The 19,484-nt window shown below is 36.5% G+C and overlaps 1 protein-coding gene across 1 annotated transcript in view; it reads right to left on the bottom strand.

Annotated features, from left to right (window-relative positions):
* Positions 1-19,484, bottom strand: part of ppp1r37 (protein phosphatase 1, regulatory subunit 37) — a 71,880-nt gene that overhangs the window by 35,818 nt on the left and 16,578 nt on the right. Inside the window, 1 exon segment of the mRNA NM_001080167.2 lies at positions 790-887. Within this exon segment, the coding sequence (NP_001073636.2) occupies positions 790-887 (98 nt within the window).

The raw sequence follows: 19,484 nt of genomic DNA, 5'->3' as shown, positions 1-19,484 counted from the left end.
GCCTCTCTAACACCACTTCAGTTTGTGTTTGGCCAGAAAAATATATAGAAAATTACAATTATATTACAACAGTATAGCATAATATGTTGTATATCATTTGTAATATAATAATTAATATAAATTATATTACAATAGACGCAATACTCAATACTGCAAATATCGCATATTTCTCCAGTATCGTGCAACCCCAGTGTGTGTGTGTGTGTGTCATCAGAACAGGAAGCACCGAGTGTTTGTTGACTCAATATGGTTTGTTTTCAATGTTCTGCATATAAGAGGCTTTCAGTACTCATGCTGCAGCCACACACACACACACACACACACACACAAAGAGAGACAGCAGGCATGTGACTGGTGCGCTGCCAGAGGTTGGCCAGGTTATATGTTTGTGATCGGAGTACTAATGTAATCCAGAGCAGCAGGCCAACTAAGGATACAACAGAGGTTACTAATGTGCAATGTGAAGCTTCCCGTTCTTCAGCAGGTGTGAAATCTAATGGGGGCTTCGGGCAAACAAAAAAAGGCCAAGAGGAGGCGGAGCAATTAAAGCAAATCAATTATAATTCACAGCTCTGTGAATGTATTGATTATTTTGACAGGCCTAGTCTCAGAAGTGTGAGTGGCAATAGAACAGCTGCTAACAGCAGGGTTGCCAGGTCCACATCATTTACAACTCAAAACTTGCCCAAAAGGAATATAAAGTATACAATGTTCCCCCCTTGTCCAATCAGAGTCAATTGTTGTTTTGTGTGTATCAGAGTGACTAGAATACGAGAATAAAGAAGTTACCTGTGTCTGTTTGAGCACTTTGGGGATTGGTTTGCAGTTGAGTTTCTGGCATGCTTGTCTGTAGGCATTCAGAATCTCCTCCACGGTCACATTCTGAGCTGCAAAAACACACAAAGATAAGGTTAAAGGTCATGCTGATACCAAATATACAGCATCTGCATCAGGGCTGAACGATTAACTGCATTTGCAATGTTAAAAAACAAACAAAAAAAAAAAAACACAATTTTAATCCCCAAATGTTACGATTACACTGTGTTCATGTTGCGCGAGAGTAAATAAGTTTGCATATTAAGCATCAGGTTTTTTTTTCTGATATCATTGGAATGCTTTTTGTGTATTTAATAAAGTGTGTAGCGTATATGTTGTAGTCCTAAAATGTGTGCATCAGGGAGCAACTATAAATATGTAGGGATATATATATATATATATATATATATATATATATATATATTATTTTTGTTTGTTTGCTTATTTCACTTTTATTTATTTTTTGATTGCAAACACAACAAAACAATTACAATCAGGGCTTTACATTAACACCCGCCAACCGGCCAAATGCGGGTGGATTTTAGCTCTGGCGGATCAGACACCCATCTCCACTAGCCACTTTGGCTGGTTGAAAAATATTTTAAAATTGTATATTTCTTAAAAGCATGGTTCGACGATATTGTTAACAAACATACATTTATTTATATATAAATGCATATATATATATATATATATATATATATATATATATATATATATATATATATATATATATATATATATATATATATATATATATATATATATATATGCATTTATATATAATTATTTATTTATATATATATATATATATATATATATATATATATATATACACACACACACACACACATATATACATATATATATGTATATATACACACACACACACACACACACACACATATATACATATATATATGTATATATACACACACACACACACATATATAAATATATATATAACAAATATATAATAAATAAGTATATATATATATATATAAATATATAAATCACAATTAGGTTTTTTTATTCCCTTACATTATTTATAATAATTTATACAATTTTTTTTATTCTTCTTTATTCTTTTTTTATTTTATTCTAATCTTAAATATCTTATTGCACTGTAAAATGCAATGGTTGTTGTGTATCTGTTTATTGTGCAGTAAATTTTTTTTAAAAATAAAAAATAAATAAATAAAAAAACACACAATTAGGTCATTTTAATAATGCAAGCTAAAGCCGAAAGATTTTAATTAAGAATATTTCACCCTAAAATGAAAATTATGATTTACTCACCCTGATGTGGTTTAAAACCATGAATATCTTTCTTCTGTTGATCAAAAGAAGATAATTTGAAGAATGCTTTCATTGTAGGAAAAACTTGTTACTATGGAAGTCAATGGGTCAACAAGCATTCTTCAAAACATCTTTTGTGTTCAACAGAAAAAAAAACTCGATTAAGGGTAAAAATAAATAAATAAAGGCAGAATTTAAATTTTTGGGAGAACAATCCCTTTAAAAACAGTACTATAATACTTTCTACAGCATAAAGTTAAGTAATGTAATAGTCTCTTCTTGTTATCTTTGTAGGAAAAAACACCTTTAAAATGCAGTCTTCTAAGCAGGGCACTAGGTTGTGTAACAGACCACATGTGAAGTGTCTGATCATGAAAAAAAAAAAAGAGTCGCAAGCAGGGAAAGAACAAGCGATCGTGTGAAACAGATCCATCCTCATCGAGTCTCAGAGAGAAGTGTGTGCACACTCTCGAGCGCTCTCAGTAGGGCCTTTGTGTAGCACGCGAACACATGCACTCACAGCACCAAGCGGTCTAGACCTTCTAAGCGCCGTTCACAGTCATATGACTTCATACATTCAGATGCATTGTTCGGAAGTGTCACGCACACTCATGCACGCAGAGTTCAAAGTGGTTTAAGGCTAGAAGCTAAAACAGCAGAGCGCTCCACTGTACGTTTTCACTTGCATTTGCATGGCGAGGATATTACGGTGATATTTGTTATGCAAACATAAGCATAATACAAATGTGGGCGCCTGAAATTTGAAAGCAAACAAAGCAGCATGTCATGTGTTGTGTTACAATTACTATTTCAGTGCGAACAGACTTCCACAATATTAAGAGGCTTCATTTTTAAAATGACAACTTTTTTTTTTTTGACCACTGAGACAGATCTAATATCAGAATATATTATAGATATAAATTATTAATATAAATTGATATGAATATTACTATTTGTACTAGTAGTAACAATAACAACAGTTTGCTACTGCCAATATTCAGCCTATTTTAAAGATAACGTCTTCTTGCTCTTATTAATAGTAGTAGCTGTAGTATAGATGTCAGCAAGACATATATTAAAATGTTACTGAAGTCAGAATTATTAGCCCCCCTTTGAATTTTGTTTTCTTTTTAAATATTTCCCAAATGATGTTGAACAGATTCAGGAAATTTGCACAGTATGTCTGATAATATTTTTTCTTCTGGGGAAAGTCTTATTTGTTTTATTTTGGCTAGAATAAAAGCAGTTTTTAATATTTTAAACACCATTTTAAGGTCAAAATTTAGTCGCTTTAAGCTATATATTTGCCTAGTTGATCTTATTACCCTAGTTAAGCCTTTAAATGTCACTTTAAGCTGAACACTAGAGTCTTGAAGAATATCTAGTCTAATATTATTTACGGTCATCATGGCAAAGAGAAAATAAATCAGTTATTAGAGATGAGTTATTAACACTATTATGATTATAAATGTGCTGTAGAAATCTGCTCTCCATCAAGCAGAAATTGGGAAGAAAATAAACAGTAGGGGCTAATAATTCTACTGTATCTATTAAGATTTCCATGCGTCTAGTTGGTTATATTCATTAAAAGATATGTCATTTCATGGATTCATTAAAAGATTTGTGGCCTGGCTACAGCTGCTGTGATGATGGCAAACTTGCACTGTTTGCATGACCAAAAGACACACACACATGCAGTGTACACACACTCTTTATCTGAGGTCAAAGGCACATTCTGGCTTATTTTTACCCTAATATTGACATAATCCAGCTGTGTATACGGTTGGTTACCACTTTGAGCCTTCCCTTTGTGTGTGAAACAATTAGTTAATGTGTTTACAGTAAACATAAACACAAAGCAAGAGGAATCATCACACCTGTGTTCCTTTTCAAGACTTGCTGCATATTTGAATGTGCTTCCTGAAATGACCCCTAAAATGTCTTTTTGATGCAACACTTCTTTTAATTCAAACTACACCGTCTATATCTAGTCTATAGCCTAAAATACTGTATATACTTTGGCGCAAATGCCTTGTTGATGCCAGAGGTCAGAGGAGAATGGCCAGACTGCTTCCAGCTGATAGAAAGACAACAGTAAGTCAAATAAGCACTGAAGAAGGTCTGCAGAAGAGCATCTCTGAACACACAACACGTCCAACCTTGAGGCGGATGGACTACAGCAGCAGAAGAGCACACCGGGTGCCGCTCCTGTCAGCTAAGAACAGGAAACTGAGGCTACAATTCACACAGGCTCACCAAAACTGGACAATAGAAGATTGGAGAAACGTTGCTGCTCTGATGAGTCTCCATTTCTGCTGACACATTCGGATGCTCGGGTCAGAGTTTGGCCTCAACAACATGAAAGCATGGATCCATCCTGCCTTGTATCAGCGGTTCAGGCTGGTGGTGGTGGTGTAATGGTGTGGGGGAGATTTTCTTGGCACACATTGGGCTCATTAGTACCAATTGAGCATTAACACCACAGCCTACCTGAGTATTGCTGCTGACCATGTTCATCCCTTTATGAGCACAGTGTCTCCATCTTCTGATGGCTACTTCCAGCAGGATAACGCACCAAGTCATAAAGCGTGAATCATCTCAGACTGGTTTCTTGAACGTGACAATGAGTTCACTGTACTCAAATGGCCTCCACAGTCACCAGAGCTCAATCCAATAGAGCAGCTTTGGGATGTGATGGAACGGGAGATGCATCATGGATCTGCAGCAACTGTGTGATGCTATCCTGTCAATATGGAGCAAAATCTCTGAGGAATATTTCCAGGAGCTTGTTGAATCTAAAGGGTTAAGGCTGTTCTGAAGGCAAAAGGGGGTGCAACCAGGTACTAGTAAGGTGTACCTAATAAAGTGGCCAGTGAGTGTATAATAACAGAGTGATTTTAATGAGCTCATCTGTCATCGTGATGCCAGTGAAACATATTCATGTCTCTGTGATCTCTGTGTTTTCTCCTTTTTCTCATGTGTTTATTTTGTTATTAATAGTTAAGAAAAGTTCCTAGAATACAATATTATCACAATATACTTCAGTACATTATTCTATAATAAATTTAAATGTATTAAAAATTCAAGCTTCAAATTATATTCCCAAAGTAAAACTAAAGAGAAACATGTCTAAGATTGTGTATCCAACTTCTGTTGTAATGCTGGAGAGCAAAATGGGACTAGACAAACTCTTGATAATAAAACCCTGTCATAAATGTTGTATGCACTTCTCCATGATGATGCCATCTAACTTCATGCATGCAGAATATGAAGAAAAATTAATAATAAATAGATTTTATTAAGAAAAAGGTGAAATATAAAACATTGGAGATGATATTAGGTATGCACCACATTTTTGGCATGAATATGGCATTTTCATGTTTCAGCTATAAATATAAGCAAATGCATGAAGGAAGGGGATTCAGCACAGAGAGCGTGCATCATGTGCCTTTCGTCTCCTCCTCCGGCAGTCTAATTAAACTAAAGCCTGCTCTAAAAGATTTCCAATGGTTCATTCTCCTTGAGCAGAGCTCTGAAACGCCTTCTGGTGTCTCAGCAATACTTCTTTAATCCAGTCCACCTCTGCAGCATCCAATAATTTGTAAGCCAAGTCAAACCGATGTCCAAAAAACAATTGCATTCCAAATGTGTTCGCTAAATGGAAAGACTCTCATTTCAATATGGTTAAAGGCGTCGTGAGATGCGAAATCAAATTTGCCATTTTAAAGGTTGTTCCATTAAAACATTCTGCGTTTTACAGCTTAAAAAGTCCAAATCACTGTAAACAAAGCTATTTTTTCCCTCCTCCTCTTCTTAACTTAATCCAGTTATTGCAAAGTCTAAACATATAGACGATTTAAAGATGTACACTTAACATCAAAAACAATACTGACTTATACCCTGTACTTATTCCATGCCACAGAAACTAGTTTGACTATTGGATTATACATTTGTTATTATTATCAAAACACAAAAGTAGACACAATCTGTAGACAACACTGCTGTGGTATTATGAACAATGTATTCAATGTATGTATACATTTATATCTGCATTTCTATACTCAGTATAGTGCAAATTTGCCATTTGAAAAGTTGTTCTATTAAAACATCCCGTGTTTTCAGCTTAAAAAGTCAAATTCCTGGTAAAAAAAAAAAAAAAAAGCCATCAACACTCAAAATGAAAAATAATTTTTCGTATATAATATATTTTTTATAATAATTTATCAAAAAATAAATAAGTGATAAAAAATAAATAAATGAATAAATAAATAATAAATAAAATAAAAATATTAAAAAATAAATAAATAAATAAACAAAAACATAAAAATAAATAAAAAATAAATAAATAATATACAATAATAATAATAATAATAAAAATAAATAAATAAACATTAATAAAAAAAAATAATAAAAAATATAAATAAACAATAAATTAAATAAAAATAAACAATAATAAATAAATAAAATAAAGAACAAAAAATAAACAAATAAAAATAAAATAAACAAATAAAAACAAAAAAATTATAAAAAATAAATAAATCATTAAGTAAATCATAAAAATAATAATAATAAATAATAATAATAATAAAAATCGCAAAAAGATATTTTCCCCAAATCGCACAGCTCCAAATAAACACTACAGTTTTTTTATTAACCATACTGAAACTGACACCTCCAACAGACACAGAGATGTTGCACAATCAGCTATAAATGTTGCAGAATTGTTTTTTTTTATGGGCGATAAATATTGCATCACTGAAATTGATTGAGGTCATGTCCATGCATTCTGCAATAGGTCTATATATTGATTATTGTCACAGGCCTGATCAACAGTTCAATTTTGAGATCTTATCAGCAATGCAATTACCGTGTGTTGAAAGCACTCAAAATCAGCTAATAATATAAAATAATCCACTCAGCTAGTCTCCTTACACCCTTATCCAGTATTAGTAATTAATAAATAAATCATCTGAATTCATATTTTATTATGCAACATGACAGAGAGCTATGGGAGATGCTAAAATAGCAGTGAGTTATGCTGGGAACTGGGAAAAAGGTCAAGCAAGCAGTTGTGTGGTCATTACAGTCAAATAATGGAGACCTCAGAGGCTCCGGCAGACCATAATATAATCATATAATTGCAATAAATCAAGGAGCTCATGTGTCCCTCACACACAGCGTCTGGTTCAGACTTTAAAAGTGTGTATAATGTCGGTACGATTAGTGTCACACAGATAAATGTAAGATTATTGTTGCAGTTTCTCTTGCCATCACATAGTTTTGCGAATACAAAATCTCAATCTCATTCCACTGGATGAGACAATAATAGTTCAAATATTATCTGAATACTTTACTAAAATAATGATGACATTAAAAGATGCTTCTATGGTTGTTTGTTTTGGAAATGTACTGACTTGCGGATGGAAGGGCATCCGCTGTGTAAAACATATGCAGGGTAAGTTAACGGTTCGTTCCGCTGTGGCGACCCCTGATTAAAGAGACTAAACTGAAGGAAAAATAAATGAATTAATAATAATGATATTAATAATAATAGGGGTTAGCATGGTGGCGCAGTGGGTTACACAATCGCCTCACAGCAAGAAGGTCGCTGGTTTAAGACCCGGCTGGGTCTGTTGGCATTTTTGTGTGGAGTTTGCATGTTCTCCTAGTGTTGGCGTGGGTTTCCTCCGGATGCTCCGGTTTCCCCCACAAGTCCAAACACATTTCCCAGTGATGGGTTGCAGCTGGAAGGCCATCCGCTGCATAAAACATGTGCTGAATAAGTTGGCGGTTCATTCCGCTGTGGCAACCCCAGATTAATAAAGAGACTAAACTGAAAGAAAATGAATGAATGAATGATAATAATAAAAAAATTATAATATTAAATGGCTAATTAACTTAAAACATTAAATTATTAACAATTCAAAATTTTCTTAAATAAATAAATGTGATTTTAAGGGTGCCTGAAATCCATTTTAATTCAATTTGAGTGAACATAAAGCATGTCTAATAAATTTAACACAACTTTAATATATCAATATTTATTAAATTATTCAAAACAATAAAATATGCATTCAAACATTTTATTTAAACAGTTTTCTGCATCCCACTGTCCTACAAATACAGCAGAAAATAAGTCAGAATTATAATCCCTCCTGAATTATTGCCCCCTGTAAATTTCTCAATTTCTGTCTATCAAAACGAACACATTTCTAATCATAATAGTTTTAATAACTCATCTCTAATAACTGATTTCTTTTATATTTGCTATGATGGCAGCACATAATATTAGACTAAATATTCTTAGACACTTCTATACAGCTTAAAGTGACATTTAAAGGCTTAACTAGGAAATTAGGGTAAAGTTAAGGTAATTAGGCAAGTTATTGTATAACAGTGGTTTGTTCTGGAGACAATCAAAAACTAATATTGCTTAAGGGGGCTAATAATATTGACCTTAAAATGGCTTTAAAACAATTAAAAACTGCTTTTATTCTAGCCAAAATAAAACAAATAAGACTTTCTCCAGAAGAAAAAATATTATCAGACATACTGTGGAAAATTGCTGAATCTGTTCGACATCATTTGGGAAATATTAAAGAAAAAAACATCTCATTCTGACTTTGACTGAACATCGAACAACTAACAAAAAAGTTTCAATGGCTTAAAAGCTGCTGGCCGTTTCCATTTCCACTTTACGTGCGTGTCTTTTATGGACATGGAGGCTGTGTGAGAGTGGGCACTGAACGTCCTCCATGTACTCTGTGTACAGCATGTCCTTGGAAAAGCATTATTTTGGAGAGGGAGAGAGAGAGAGAGAGAGAGAGAGAGAGAGAGATTGCAGAATCTGCATGTGGGTAAACATTCTCAGAAAGACAAAAACTTCCCAAACCCTGCTTACGATTTCCAATTGCCACTTCTTTTCACATGTTGACTATAACAGCAGATTCTTTCAGTAACGTCACAAATGAAAGACTGGAAAGATGGGCTTTGAGTATTAGATGAAATCATTCACTCCGTGTCATTACGTGTCTTCAAAAAAGAGAGAAGCAGACACGATTTCAGAGCACAGCCTTCGCCTTTTTACCAAATATGCACAGCTATTTGGATAGACCATCTGGATAGCTTTTATAACCTGAAAGAAACGTGATTGTGGGTGTGTGTGTGTGTGTGTGTGTGTGTGTGTGTGTGTGTGTGTGTGTGTGTCTGTGTACACATTATATCGTTTCAGCATTGGAAATCCGCGAAAGTCTCATTGCATGATCAGTTCAGTTAGAGTTCAGTTTTTGTTTATTCATCGCTTTAGAAATTCGTCCAGGAATCACAGTTCAATGCGAAGTTTAACTTTAATAGAGTAAAAGTTTCTAATTTGCCTGGGTGCTGTAAGGGTTAAACTGAATATAAACTGTTTGCTTTAATTCATAAAGTTTTAATGGATGGATGAACGGACAGTAAGACAGATAGATTGACAGATAGATAACAGACAGATGGATAGAACAGACAGATTGTAAAATAGAATGACAGACAGACAGACAGACAGACAGACAGACAGACAGACAGAGACAGACAGACAGACAGACAGATAGATAGATAGATAGATAGATAGATAGATAGATAGATAGATAGATAGATAGATAGATAGATAGATAGATAGATAGATAGATAGATAGACAGAACAACTGACTGAAAGATAGAACGACAGAGATAGAATGATGGACGGATGGATGGATGGAGAGGGTGAAAGATGAATGGATGGATGAATGAAAGGATACATGAATTGATAGATGGACGGATGATATAAGAAGATGAATGAATGGATGGATGGATGGATGAACGAATTAATGAAAAAATATAAGAATAGATGGATGGATGATGTGAGAATGGATGGAGAGAATGGATGAATGAATAAATGGATGGATGGATGGATGGATAGATGAATGGATTGATAGATGAAGGGAGAGGATGAATGAATGGACAGATGGATGGATGGATGGATTGATAGATGAAGGGAGAGGATGAATGAATGGATAGATGGATGGACGGATGGATGGACAGATGGAGATGGTGGATGAATGAATAAATGAATGGATGGATGGATGAATGGATTGATAGATGAATGGAGAGGATAAATGATTGGATGGATGGATGGATGGATGAATGGATGGAGAGGGTGAAAGATGAATGGATGGATGAATGAAAGGATACATGAATTGATAGATGGACGGATGATGTAAGAAGATGAATGAATGGATGGATGGATGGATGGATGAACGAATTAATGAAAAATATAAGGATAGATGGATGGATGATGTGAGAATGGATGGAGAGAATGGATGAATGAATAAATGGATGGATGGATGGATGGATGGATAGATGGATGGATTGATAGATGAAGGGAGAGGATGAATGAATGGATGGATGGACGGATGGATGGACAGATGGAGATGGTGGATGAATGAATCAATGAATGGATGGATGGATGGATGGATGGATGGAGAGGATGAATGACTATGGATGGATGGATTGATAGATGAATGGAGAGGATAAATGATTGGATGGATGGATGGATGGATGGATGTATGGATGGATGGAGAGGGTGGATGAATGGATGAATAAAGAGGGTGGATGAATGAATACATAGCGATGGTGGGTGGATGGATAGATAGAGAGGATGGCTGAATTGAATGAATGGATGGATGGATGTATGAATGGATGGAGAGGGTGAAAGATGAATGGATGGATGAATGAATGAAAGGATACATGAATTCATAGATGGACAGATGATGTAAGAAGATGAATGAAAGAATGAATGGATGGATGAACAAATTAATGAAAAAATATAAGGATAGATGGATGGATGATGTGAGAATGGATGGAGAATGGATGAATGAATAAATGAATGGATTGATGGATGGATGGATGGATTGATAGATGAATGGAGAGGGTGGAAGAATGGATGAATGGAGAGGATGAATGAATGGATGGATAGAGAGGGTGGATGAATGAATAGATAGATAGATAGATAGATAGATAGATAGATAGATAGATAGATAGATAGACAGATAGACAGATAGACAGATAGATAGATAGATAGATAGATAGATAGATAGATAGATAGATAGATAGATAGATAGATAGATAGATAGAACGACAGAGAGACTGAGCTCAACGAAAGCCCCACCCCCTAATTAATATTCTATTTCAGCAGGAAGTACATCAACATACCGAAATAAGTCACAGCAACTTCCGCCTCACCTGCGCTTTAATGTCAACTGCAGTGGAAACCATTGGAATCCTCTGTGATGGTGTCAGCAGATCCCTGAAGCACCAGAGGATCCCCTATCCTAACAGCACACCTACTGCATATGTAGATTATGGCGTGATGAGAGTGGGTTAATCAATGAGCATCTGTCCATCAGCAGTCTTTAGGGGAAACCTGTGGTCTGCATTCCTCTGAATGGCATCCGTCCAAAAGCCCTGCTGCTGGAGAACACTTACTGAAGTGTGCTGCTGAGCTGGCTAGACGACCAAATTAAAGACTGCTCCTTCAGATTAAAACTCATTACTCCTAGATCAATACACAGAGAGAGGCGCTGCAGTGCACAGAGCTAGCGAAACATGCAGAAACACGAGCGTTTACTGGGAAATTTCACTCAAAATGAAAAATAATGCATCATTTAGACAACTCACTCTCAAGTTAACCAGCGGTAAATCAACAACAATAATGATCGTCATTTAATTTAGCTTTAATTAAGCAAAAGCATGTTAAGGCTGCAAATCATCAATAATGCAACATATGATGATAATGAACATGTATGACACGGTTATCATAAGCACTTCAAAATAATTATGCTTTTTAGAGTGCTTTAAGAATGTTGAACAACCACTGCAATGACTAAAGAATAAGGGTGTCACAATCCTCCAAATTCTCGATTCGATTACATTTTAGATTCTAAAGGCACGATTCGATTTTCGATTATGAATAATTAATTAATTAATAACCAATTAATTATTCGTAGCCTACCGTTTAAACTACCTGACCTGCATGGTCTTTGTTTTCCCCATGAACAAATCATACAGTAAATGAATAAAGGCAAGATACACACATAATTACCACCTGTCAATCACTGTTTCTGCAGGACTCGTGAATAGGCAGTGATCTGTGTCGTTATAATGGCGTCGGTAAAAAAGACGCACAACCAACAGGAACCAGCCAACAGTATCTGAGGTGTTCGCTAAAATGACTAAGTACAAGTGAGTGAAAGATTGAAGCAGTCCTCTGACTGCCTGGACCTGCTGTCTCGAGTGCATGGCTGTGTGTGCATCTGTGTCTGAGTGTGTGTGGTCATGTATTGTGCGTTTTCAGCAGTAGAGAGGAAGGAGGGCTGCTCAGAAATGCTATACGCCACTGTGGATGTCAAATCGTTGTCGTTCTAAAATGCCATTTAATAACAAAGACAGTGTAGCGAGCGAATTTGCAACGGGGGCGGGCGGAGGATTGCGATGCCGGTGTTGTCTATCGGACGAACCCTAATACGTACATAGCAGAGCTTGCAAACTGTGCTTTTTTTTTTTGTCGACAACACGAACGTTGTCAACGTAACTCGCTGGAAATCCCAAATGTTTCCACACCGACGACTTCATTGAAAGAGGAGAGGGTTTAAGCTCTGTCGACGGGTCTCCTGTGTCTGCACTTCAACAAGCCTGTTTTTCCCGCTTGGCAAGCTGACGTGACATGGGGGCGTGGCAGCATCGACGTTTCTATTTTTTGATTCGATAATCGAAATTAAGTATAAATTTTGATCGATTTTGATTTAAAATCGAAATCGTGACACCCTTACTTTCCATATTAACTTAAATATATGTAAAGGACACATATAGGACCTACTAGAGTTGGGCGGTATATCGACTTCTGGAGCTCAAACTGAAACTCCCATTTTTATGCAAACCCTTCCCTCTTTCGCCACTCCCACCTAAACAGAGCTGGACACACCCACTTTCCTGCTCTTTTCAAACTAGAGCTGTGAAAACACCCTGCTGAGACGGTGGTGGTGGTGGTGTGTGTGTATGTGTGTGTGTGTGGGAGGAAGGGGTACAATCTTTAAAAAAAAAAAAAAAAAAAAAATATATATATATATATATATATATATATATATATATATATATATACACAAATAATCTTGGTTGAACATTAATTTCATGCCGGCATTTAGATTTGGAGAGTGTATTCATGATGCACTCGCTCACAAAAACAAAGTGAGCACTGCGGCTTTAAATTCTTTGCATATATATTTATCCAACCCCCCACCGCACCATCCGATTCTTTCAAATGCATACTTGCACATACTTGCAAGTGTACGGCTGATGTCAGAGAAGCAAACAGTGAACTGGAAGAGCCTGTAAACTGTAAAGCTTTTCTGAATACACTCCTGCCCAGTTTTCTGTCTGAACAGGTGTGTTGATCATGAGGAAGATATGAACAAACAGCACTGCTGAAGAGGATCAGCACATTTACAAAAAAACCCAGAAGGTCATTCTCGGGTTTGTCTTGACGACAGCACAGAAAAGCATGTCCTGAAGCTAGAGGTTAACACTTCCACAGAATATCAATTGCTGGTGTAAATGAACTGTGCCACGCTCCTGTGAAATGCATGCCTGAAATTCCCAGGAAGAGGAAGAGTCCGCTTGCCTGCCCTGAAGCCTTACATATTAACTGAACACAATGGATGTTTAGGATTGTGTAAAGCAACAAGACTAGAGGCCATTTCAATCCAGGTCAACCAATTTCAATACCAAATGCAACTAATTCTAAAAAATCTCAATTATTAAATGCAAAAAATCTACTTACACTGTTTAAAAGGCTGTTTAACTAGCGCTGCACAATATATCATTTCAGCATCAATATTGAAATGTGGAAATCTGCAATAGTCACATCTGATGCCAAGCAATTTCAAGTGGATTTAAACCATTTGGACACAAGAAATTATTCAGTTTGCCACTTAATAAAGATGAATTGTGTTTAATTATGTATACGATAAAGACTATACCATGTTATTATATATTTGCTTATTTAATTTCTGTACGTCAATACTGTTAGACTCCACTGAAAACAATAAAGCTCTATTTATTTTGCTTTCATCTGTTTTTTGTATTTTGTATATATCTTTTTTTAATTTTGTACATTTTATGCAGATGCCCTCTCAAAAGTTGATCCCAATCAATGTAAAATTCTGAATTCTTTCCAAATAGTCATCTTGTTAAAATATTTATAATCGCTATATATATATATATATATATATATATGGGGCGACACGGTGGCGCAGTAGGTAGTGCTGTCGCCTCACAGCAAGAAGGTCGCTGGTTCGCGCCTCGGCTGGGTCAGTTGCCATTTCTGTGTGGAGTTTGCATGTTTCCTCTGGGTGCTCAGGTTTCCCCCACAGTCCAAAGACATGCGGTACAGGTGAATTGAGTAGGCTAAATTGTCTGTAGTGAATGAGTGTGAATGAGTGTGTATGGATGTTTCCCAGAGATGGGTTGCAGCTGGAAGGGCATCCGCTGCAGCTGCGTAAAACATATGCTGGATAAGTTGGTGGTCATTCTGCTGTGGCGACCGCAGATTAATAAAGGGACTAAGCCAAAAAGAAAATATATGAATTAATATATATATATAAAATATTGCAATGCCATTTTTCCAGTATCTTGCAGCCCTAGTTTTAACCCAATGTTGGGTTAAATATTGACAAGCTTTTATTACAATTAAATTTAAATTTAATTACACTTTTAACCAATGGTAGGGTTTGTTTATTATTGACCCAATGTTGAGTAAAAATAACCCAGCATTTTGACCTATTGTATGACTCTATTATACCAGCATTTAAAGTAACTAAAGACTAACAACATCTATGTGATTTTTTTAACACAACTATGTCTATGTAATGTATAGTCTGTGACTAAAGTCTATGTAAAATATTACAAGTTATTTAAAAAAATCGGGCCTGCATGTTGAGAGAGCCCTTAAAAACCTCTGAAAAGGATTAGGGGGCAATCACACCTAACACTCTTTTCAGTTCTAAACATGCGAAGCACACTGCACTGCCTATTTGTTGACTTAAGAAAGAGCAGTGCTTTGTGCTTTTTATGTTGCTAGGCAACCACTGTATTAATGGTCTTTGTGCTGGAGCGCATGACGTCAGGCGATTTTTCCACACAGAGTTGACTATTTTCAATTGCAGACCCAGAACGCTCCGCCAAAAAAGCGAGGCGCAGCAGATGGTTAGAAACTTGGACGCTGAAAACACTCATTGCCGATAGTAAACCATTTAAAAATGGCCTATCACCCAAAAAACACTAGGTGTGATAAAATATTTAGACATATACAGAAAAAAAATGTTTGTATTCCCTTCATGCATTTTAGGGCTGCACATTAGAATGTCAAGTGTTTTTTTTGCTTGTGTTTTCAGATAAGCTGTAAAGCAATACTAGAGAATTTGAAGAATTCAGACATAAGAAATAAAATATTTAGTTTGTAGCTTTAACAAAGTTTATTTGTATTTAATAATTTTTATGTAAATCCAGTAAAATTTTACATTGTATTATTCAAGGTCTGTGCCTGAATCGTGTACAACTCCAAAAAAAAAACACTGTTCATTTCATTTATAACTTTGGTCTTTTCACATATCTATGGTTGCAATTCATACATTATATTTCATGCAGATGCTCTGTCCTACATACCAATCAGTCTCAAATTATGAAATCTTTTAAATAGAGCTGTTAGAGTCATCTGGTGAAACTGTATTTATAAAAAATATATATTGCTATATAATTTTTCCACTAATATCATCCAACCCTGCATAAGAGAAATAAACACACCAGATTATGCAAGTTTATAAGAGTGTTTCAGGCAGAATGATAATTAGATCTCAGTTTAAACATTGTCGGTGGCGTGCGATTGCTCAAACGTCAGACTGTAAAGCACAGCAAGTCCTGGTCTTCCTCAGAGCTAAGATAATGACAGCTTAAACTCTGCACTGCCGTTTGATAAGGATGATATGTAAACAAAAGCTAAATGTTGGCAATTAACACGAGGAGCTTTCGGCAGACAGAATCAAGCCCCTCCGGGTACAGACAGAAACGCTCACACTTGAGAAACACTGTCCTCCTTTACCATCAAACAAGCCCAGACATCACCAGCTTCAATTGCTTTAAGCTCAAAATATGAACGTGCCACATAGGTTAGCTTTGCTAATAAGTGTTTCTTCATATGGTCGCTAATGTGTGTTCTAATTGTTGGTTTCTTCACTTATCTCATGCATGCTCGTCTCTTGACACTGTTACGCCTGTCATAATAATCAATATATCGACTTATCATGCAATAGATGGACATATATCTAACGATGCTAGTTTAAAGGCCCTAAATACAGCATGTCTTGCATTTAGGATAATCAGTGTTATTCACTTTCTAATAGCAAGCAGTCAATACTTCCAAACAGTCAATGCTTTTGAACTCTCAAAACATGTTTTGGTTTGTGTTTTTGGAGAGCGCATGATACAGTCAATAGCAATAGCAGTAGCAATAGTCTAAAAGAAGAAGTGCAGACAATAAGGCCCAATCCCAGTTCTACTATTGTACCCCTTTCCCTTTGTCCCTAAAACCGAGTGTGAAGGGGAAGGGCTTCAATATTTACCCCTAAGAAATGGGACAGCACTACAGCACCTGTACACGTCATCATATGTCAAATCAATCTCTTGCTTCATGTGAGATCAGGCAATGGCGACTGCTGTAGGTATTCCAGTTGTGCTATTTTTTAGTATTTATCTTCAGGAAATCACTGAAGGCATATATCATGTTATCATGACGACATAATGTGGCAATAAGATCATAACTATACTGCGGATTTACACAGTGGCCATATTCTTCTTTATAAACAGATCAATAACAACATCATCATTATAGCAGACACTTTAAAAGCCCATTGCCAGCCCCTAAACTCTTCTGACAGGGGATTTCAGTGTCATTAGCCAATTTTCCGGAAAGGTGTGTATGTGTGAACAGGCCCTTTTAGAAAAAAACAGTAAATTCGTTCAGCTATTTTCCGCAAAGAGCAATTGTAACATTACTAGTACTTTTTCGGAATGCTGCGCTGTGTGAACGCAGATGGAAGATTGCCGGAAAGAGCGCGTTCACGTCTGGAACGTGCTAACGTGAGACGTCTACTTTAGCCAATCAGAACCCTCAGACGCATTCACGTCCGCGCTGTTATAAGAATAAAAGCCTGTGAATATATTTCCGGACACATTTAGCTGCTAGATGTCAGTCAGATAACATTTCTAATGATTCATTTTTAATGCCGACTGTGTAAATAATACTGATAAAATACTTATCGTAAGCCGTTGTTTGTTTACCTTCAAGCTAGAGATCTGTGCGGGACTAAATTTTAAATCCCGCTCCCGCCAGGTTTTAGCCCGAACCTGACCGCTCCCGCTTATATTCAGCATTTGTTGTCCCGTTGCCCGACCCGTCCCGTTTTACCCGCTGCACCCGATCCCGCTAAAGAGCAGGGGGGGAACAAAATCGAAATCTACCCAGCTATACAGAGTCCAGTATCTCTCTCTCTCTCATTCGCGCACACGCACAAACACACGTTTGTTTTTGTGAAAAGTGGGGACATTACATAGGTTTCCATTCATTTTATACTGTCCAAACCATATATTATATTGGCCTCAGCCCACCCCACCCCTAAACACAACCATCACTGGAGACTAGGGTTGTAACGGTATGAATTTTTTACGGTATGATAATCGTCTAAAACAATACCACGGTTTGACGGTTTCGCGGTATACGGTATGTTACAAATGTTACAAAATAATAGAACAGTGAAGCAAATTTGACTTTTTCCAAATAATATATTTTTAGTTACTATAAACAACACCACTTACAAAGAACAAATAAAAAAATAAGAAAATAATAAATAATGTGTCAAAGTCCAAATAAAGTCCAAATAAACATGGTGCAAATCCTCAGTAAAAAATAGATATAAATATTTACTATACTATAAATAGTTACATAACGAAACTAGATTCAATATGGAACATCCTTAGGTTTTATGTGCCAGCATGGATATGGTTGTCTGTGGATATGGATTTGGATATGGTTGTCTGCAATGCAGACAAACAGCTGCACCTTCATTTGCGTCTTTTGAAAACAGCAAGAGCAGCAGTTCGTCTTTGCTGTGTCACTGTTTTGTCATGTTTCTGTGCTGCTGTGCATGCAAAAGTACTTAGTATGAGAATTATTTCATGAAAAACTTTTTTTTTTTTGCGTTTTATTTAGCCGCGCATAAATGTATGCCTATCTCCTATTCCGTGTTGTTCAAAAAGCTCAGTGTTGGTCCACAAACAAAAGCGAAACCTATGCTTATTGGTTGTGATATAGCGAGTTTGAACCAATCTGGGCATGGAGGAGGGACAATGCATCAATGTATCATGTCTGATTTGTCCGGAGACACAGTGACGAGCGTTTCTTTGTCAAATCAGCGTTGTCAAATGTTGATGACGTAACCGCACTGATTCCGGAGCCTCTGAAAGTCCGCGAATGTTATGTGATACATCACTGGAAAGCTGAGATTCTCTTCTTTATGCCAATCTTTGAATTGTATGAATCGGATCAGCGGATCAAAAGTTATTAAACATTTAAGAGCAATACTTATTTTTAGCCGCGGGCGGCTGTCTCGGTCTTTAAGGGTTAAAACCGTTGATATGCAATTGTTCATGGTATGATAATCGTGCACGTTCAAATCGTGGTAAACCGCCATACCGGTATATTGTTACAACCCTACTGGAGACTGTGTCCAGCTTTACTCTCTGATTAAACTCATCCTGTATGATTTATAAGCTTTTTGAGAAATGAGGACGTCACCAATGTCCTCACATTTCACCTCCTTTTTGTAATACCTGTGTCATACCCATGTCATTATGCAGATATGTATCCTGATATGTCACAAAAACACGTACACACACACCTCTCATTTGCGCGCGCACACGTACACACACAGCAGCATCGCGCTGTTTCAGTCACACACATAACGTTACATACGCGTGCTCGCTCGCTCGGGAGTCGGGAGCGATATTGCTAGATGGCCCACTCCTGTCCCAAATTAAACCTGTTACCGACCGCTCCCGCGCTTTATTCGGAAATTTATTCTCGCGCCGCAGAAATCTGGTCGGGTCCCGCGGCTCCGCGGGAATGCAGACCTCTACTTTAAGCTCTGCGTCGTGTGGCAGCCCGTGAGCGCCAGCACAAACACATATCCTGTACATCTCGACATGCAAAAGTGTTTCTCTATATGTTTTCATCGAAGTTGTTCACAATA

This window comes from Danio rerio, chromosome 18 (genome assembly GCF_052040795.2).
Source record: "Danio rerio strain M-AB ecotype USA chromosome 18, GRCz13ab, whole genome shotgun sequence".
In the NCBI taxonomy this organism is placed as follows: Eukaryota; Metazoa; Chordata; class Actinopteri; order Cypriniformes; family Danionidae; genus Danio; species Danio rerio.
The sequence above is the reverse complement of the archived record's forward strand: the minus strand, read 5'-3'. Positions and strand labels throughout refer to the sequence as shown.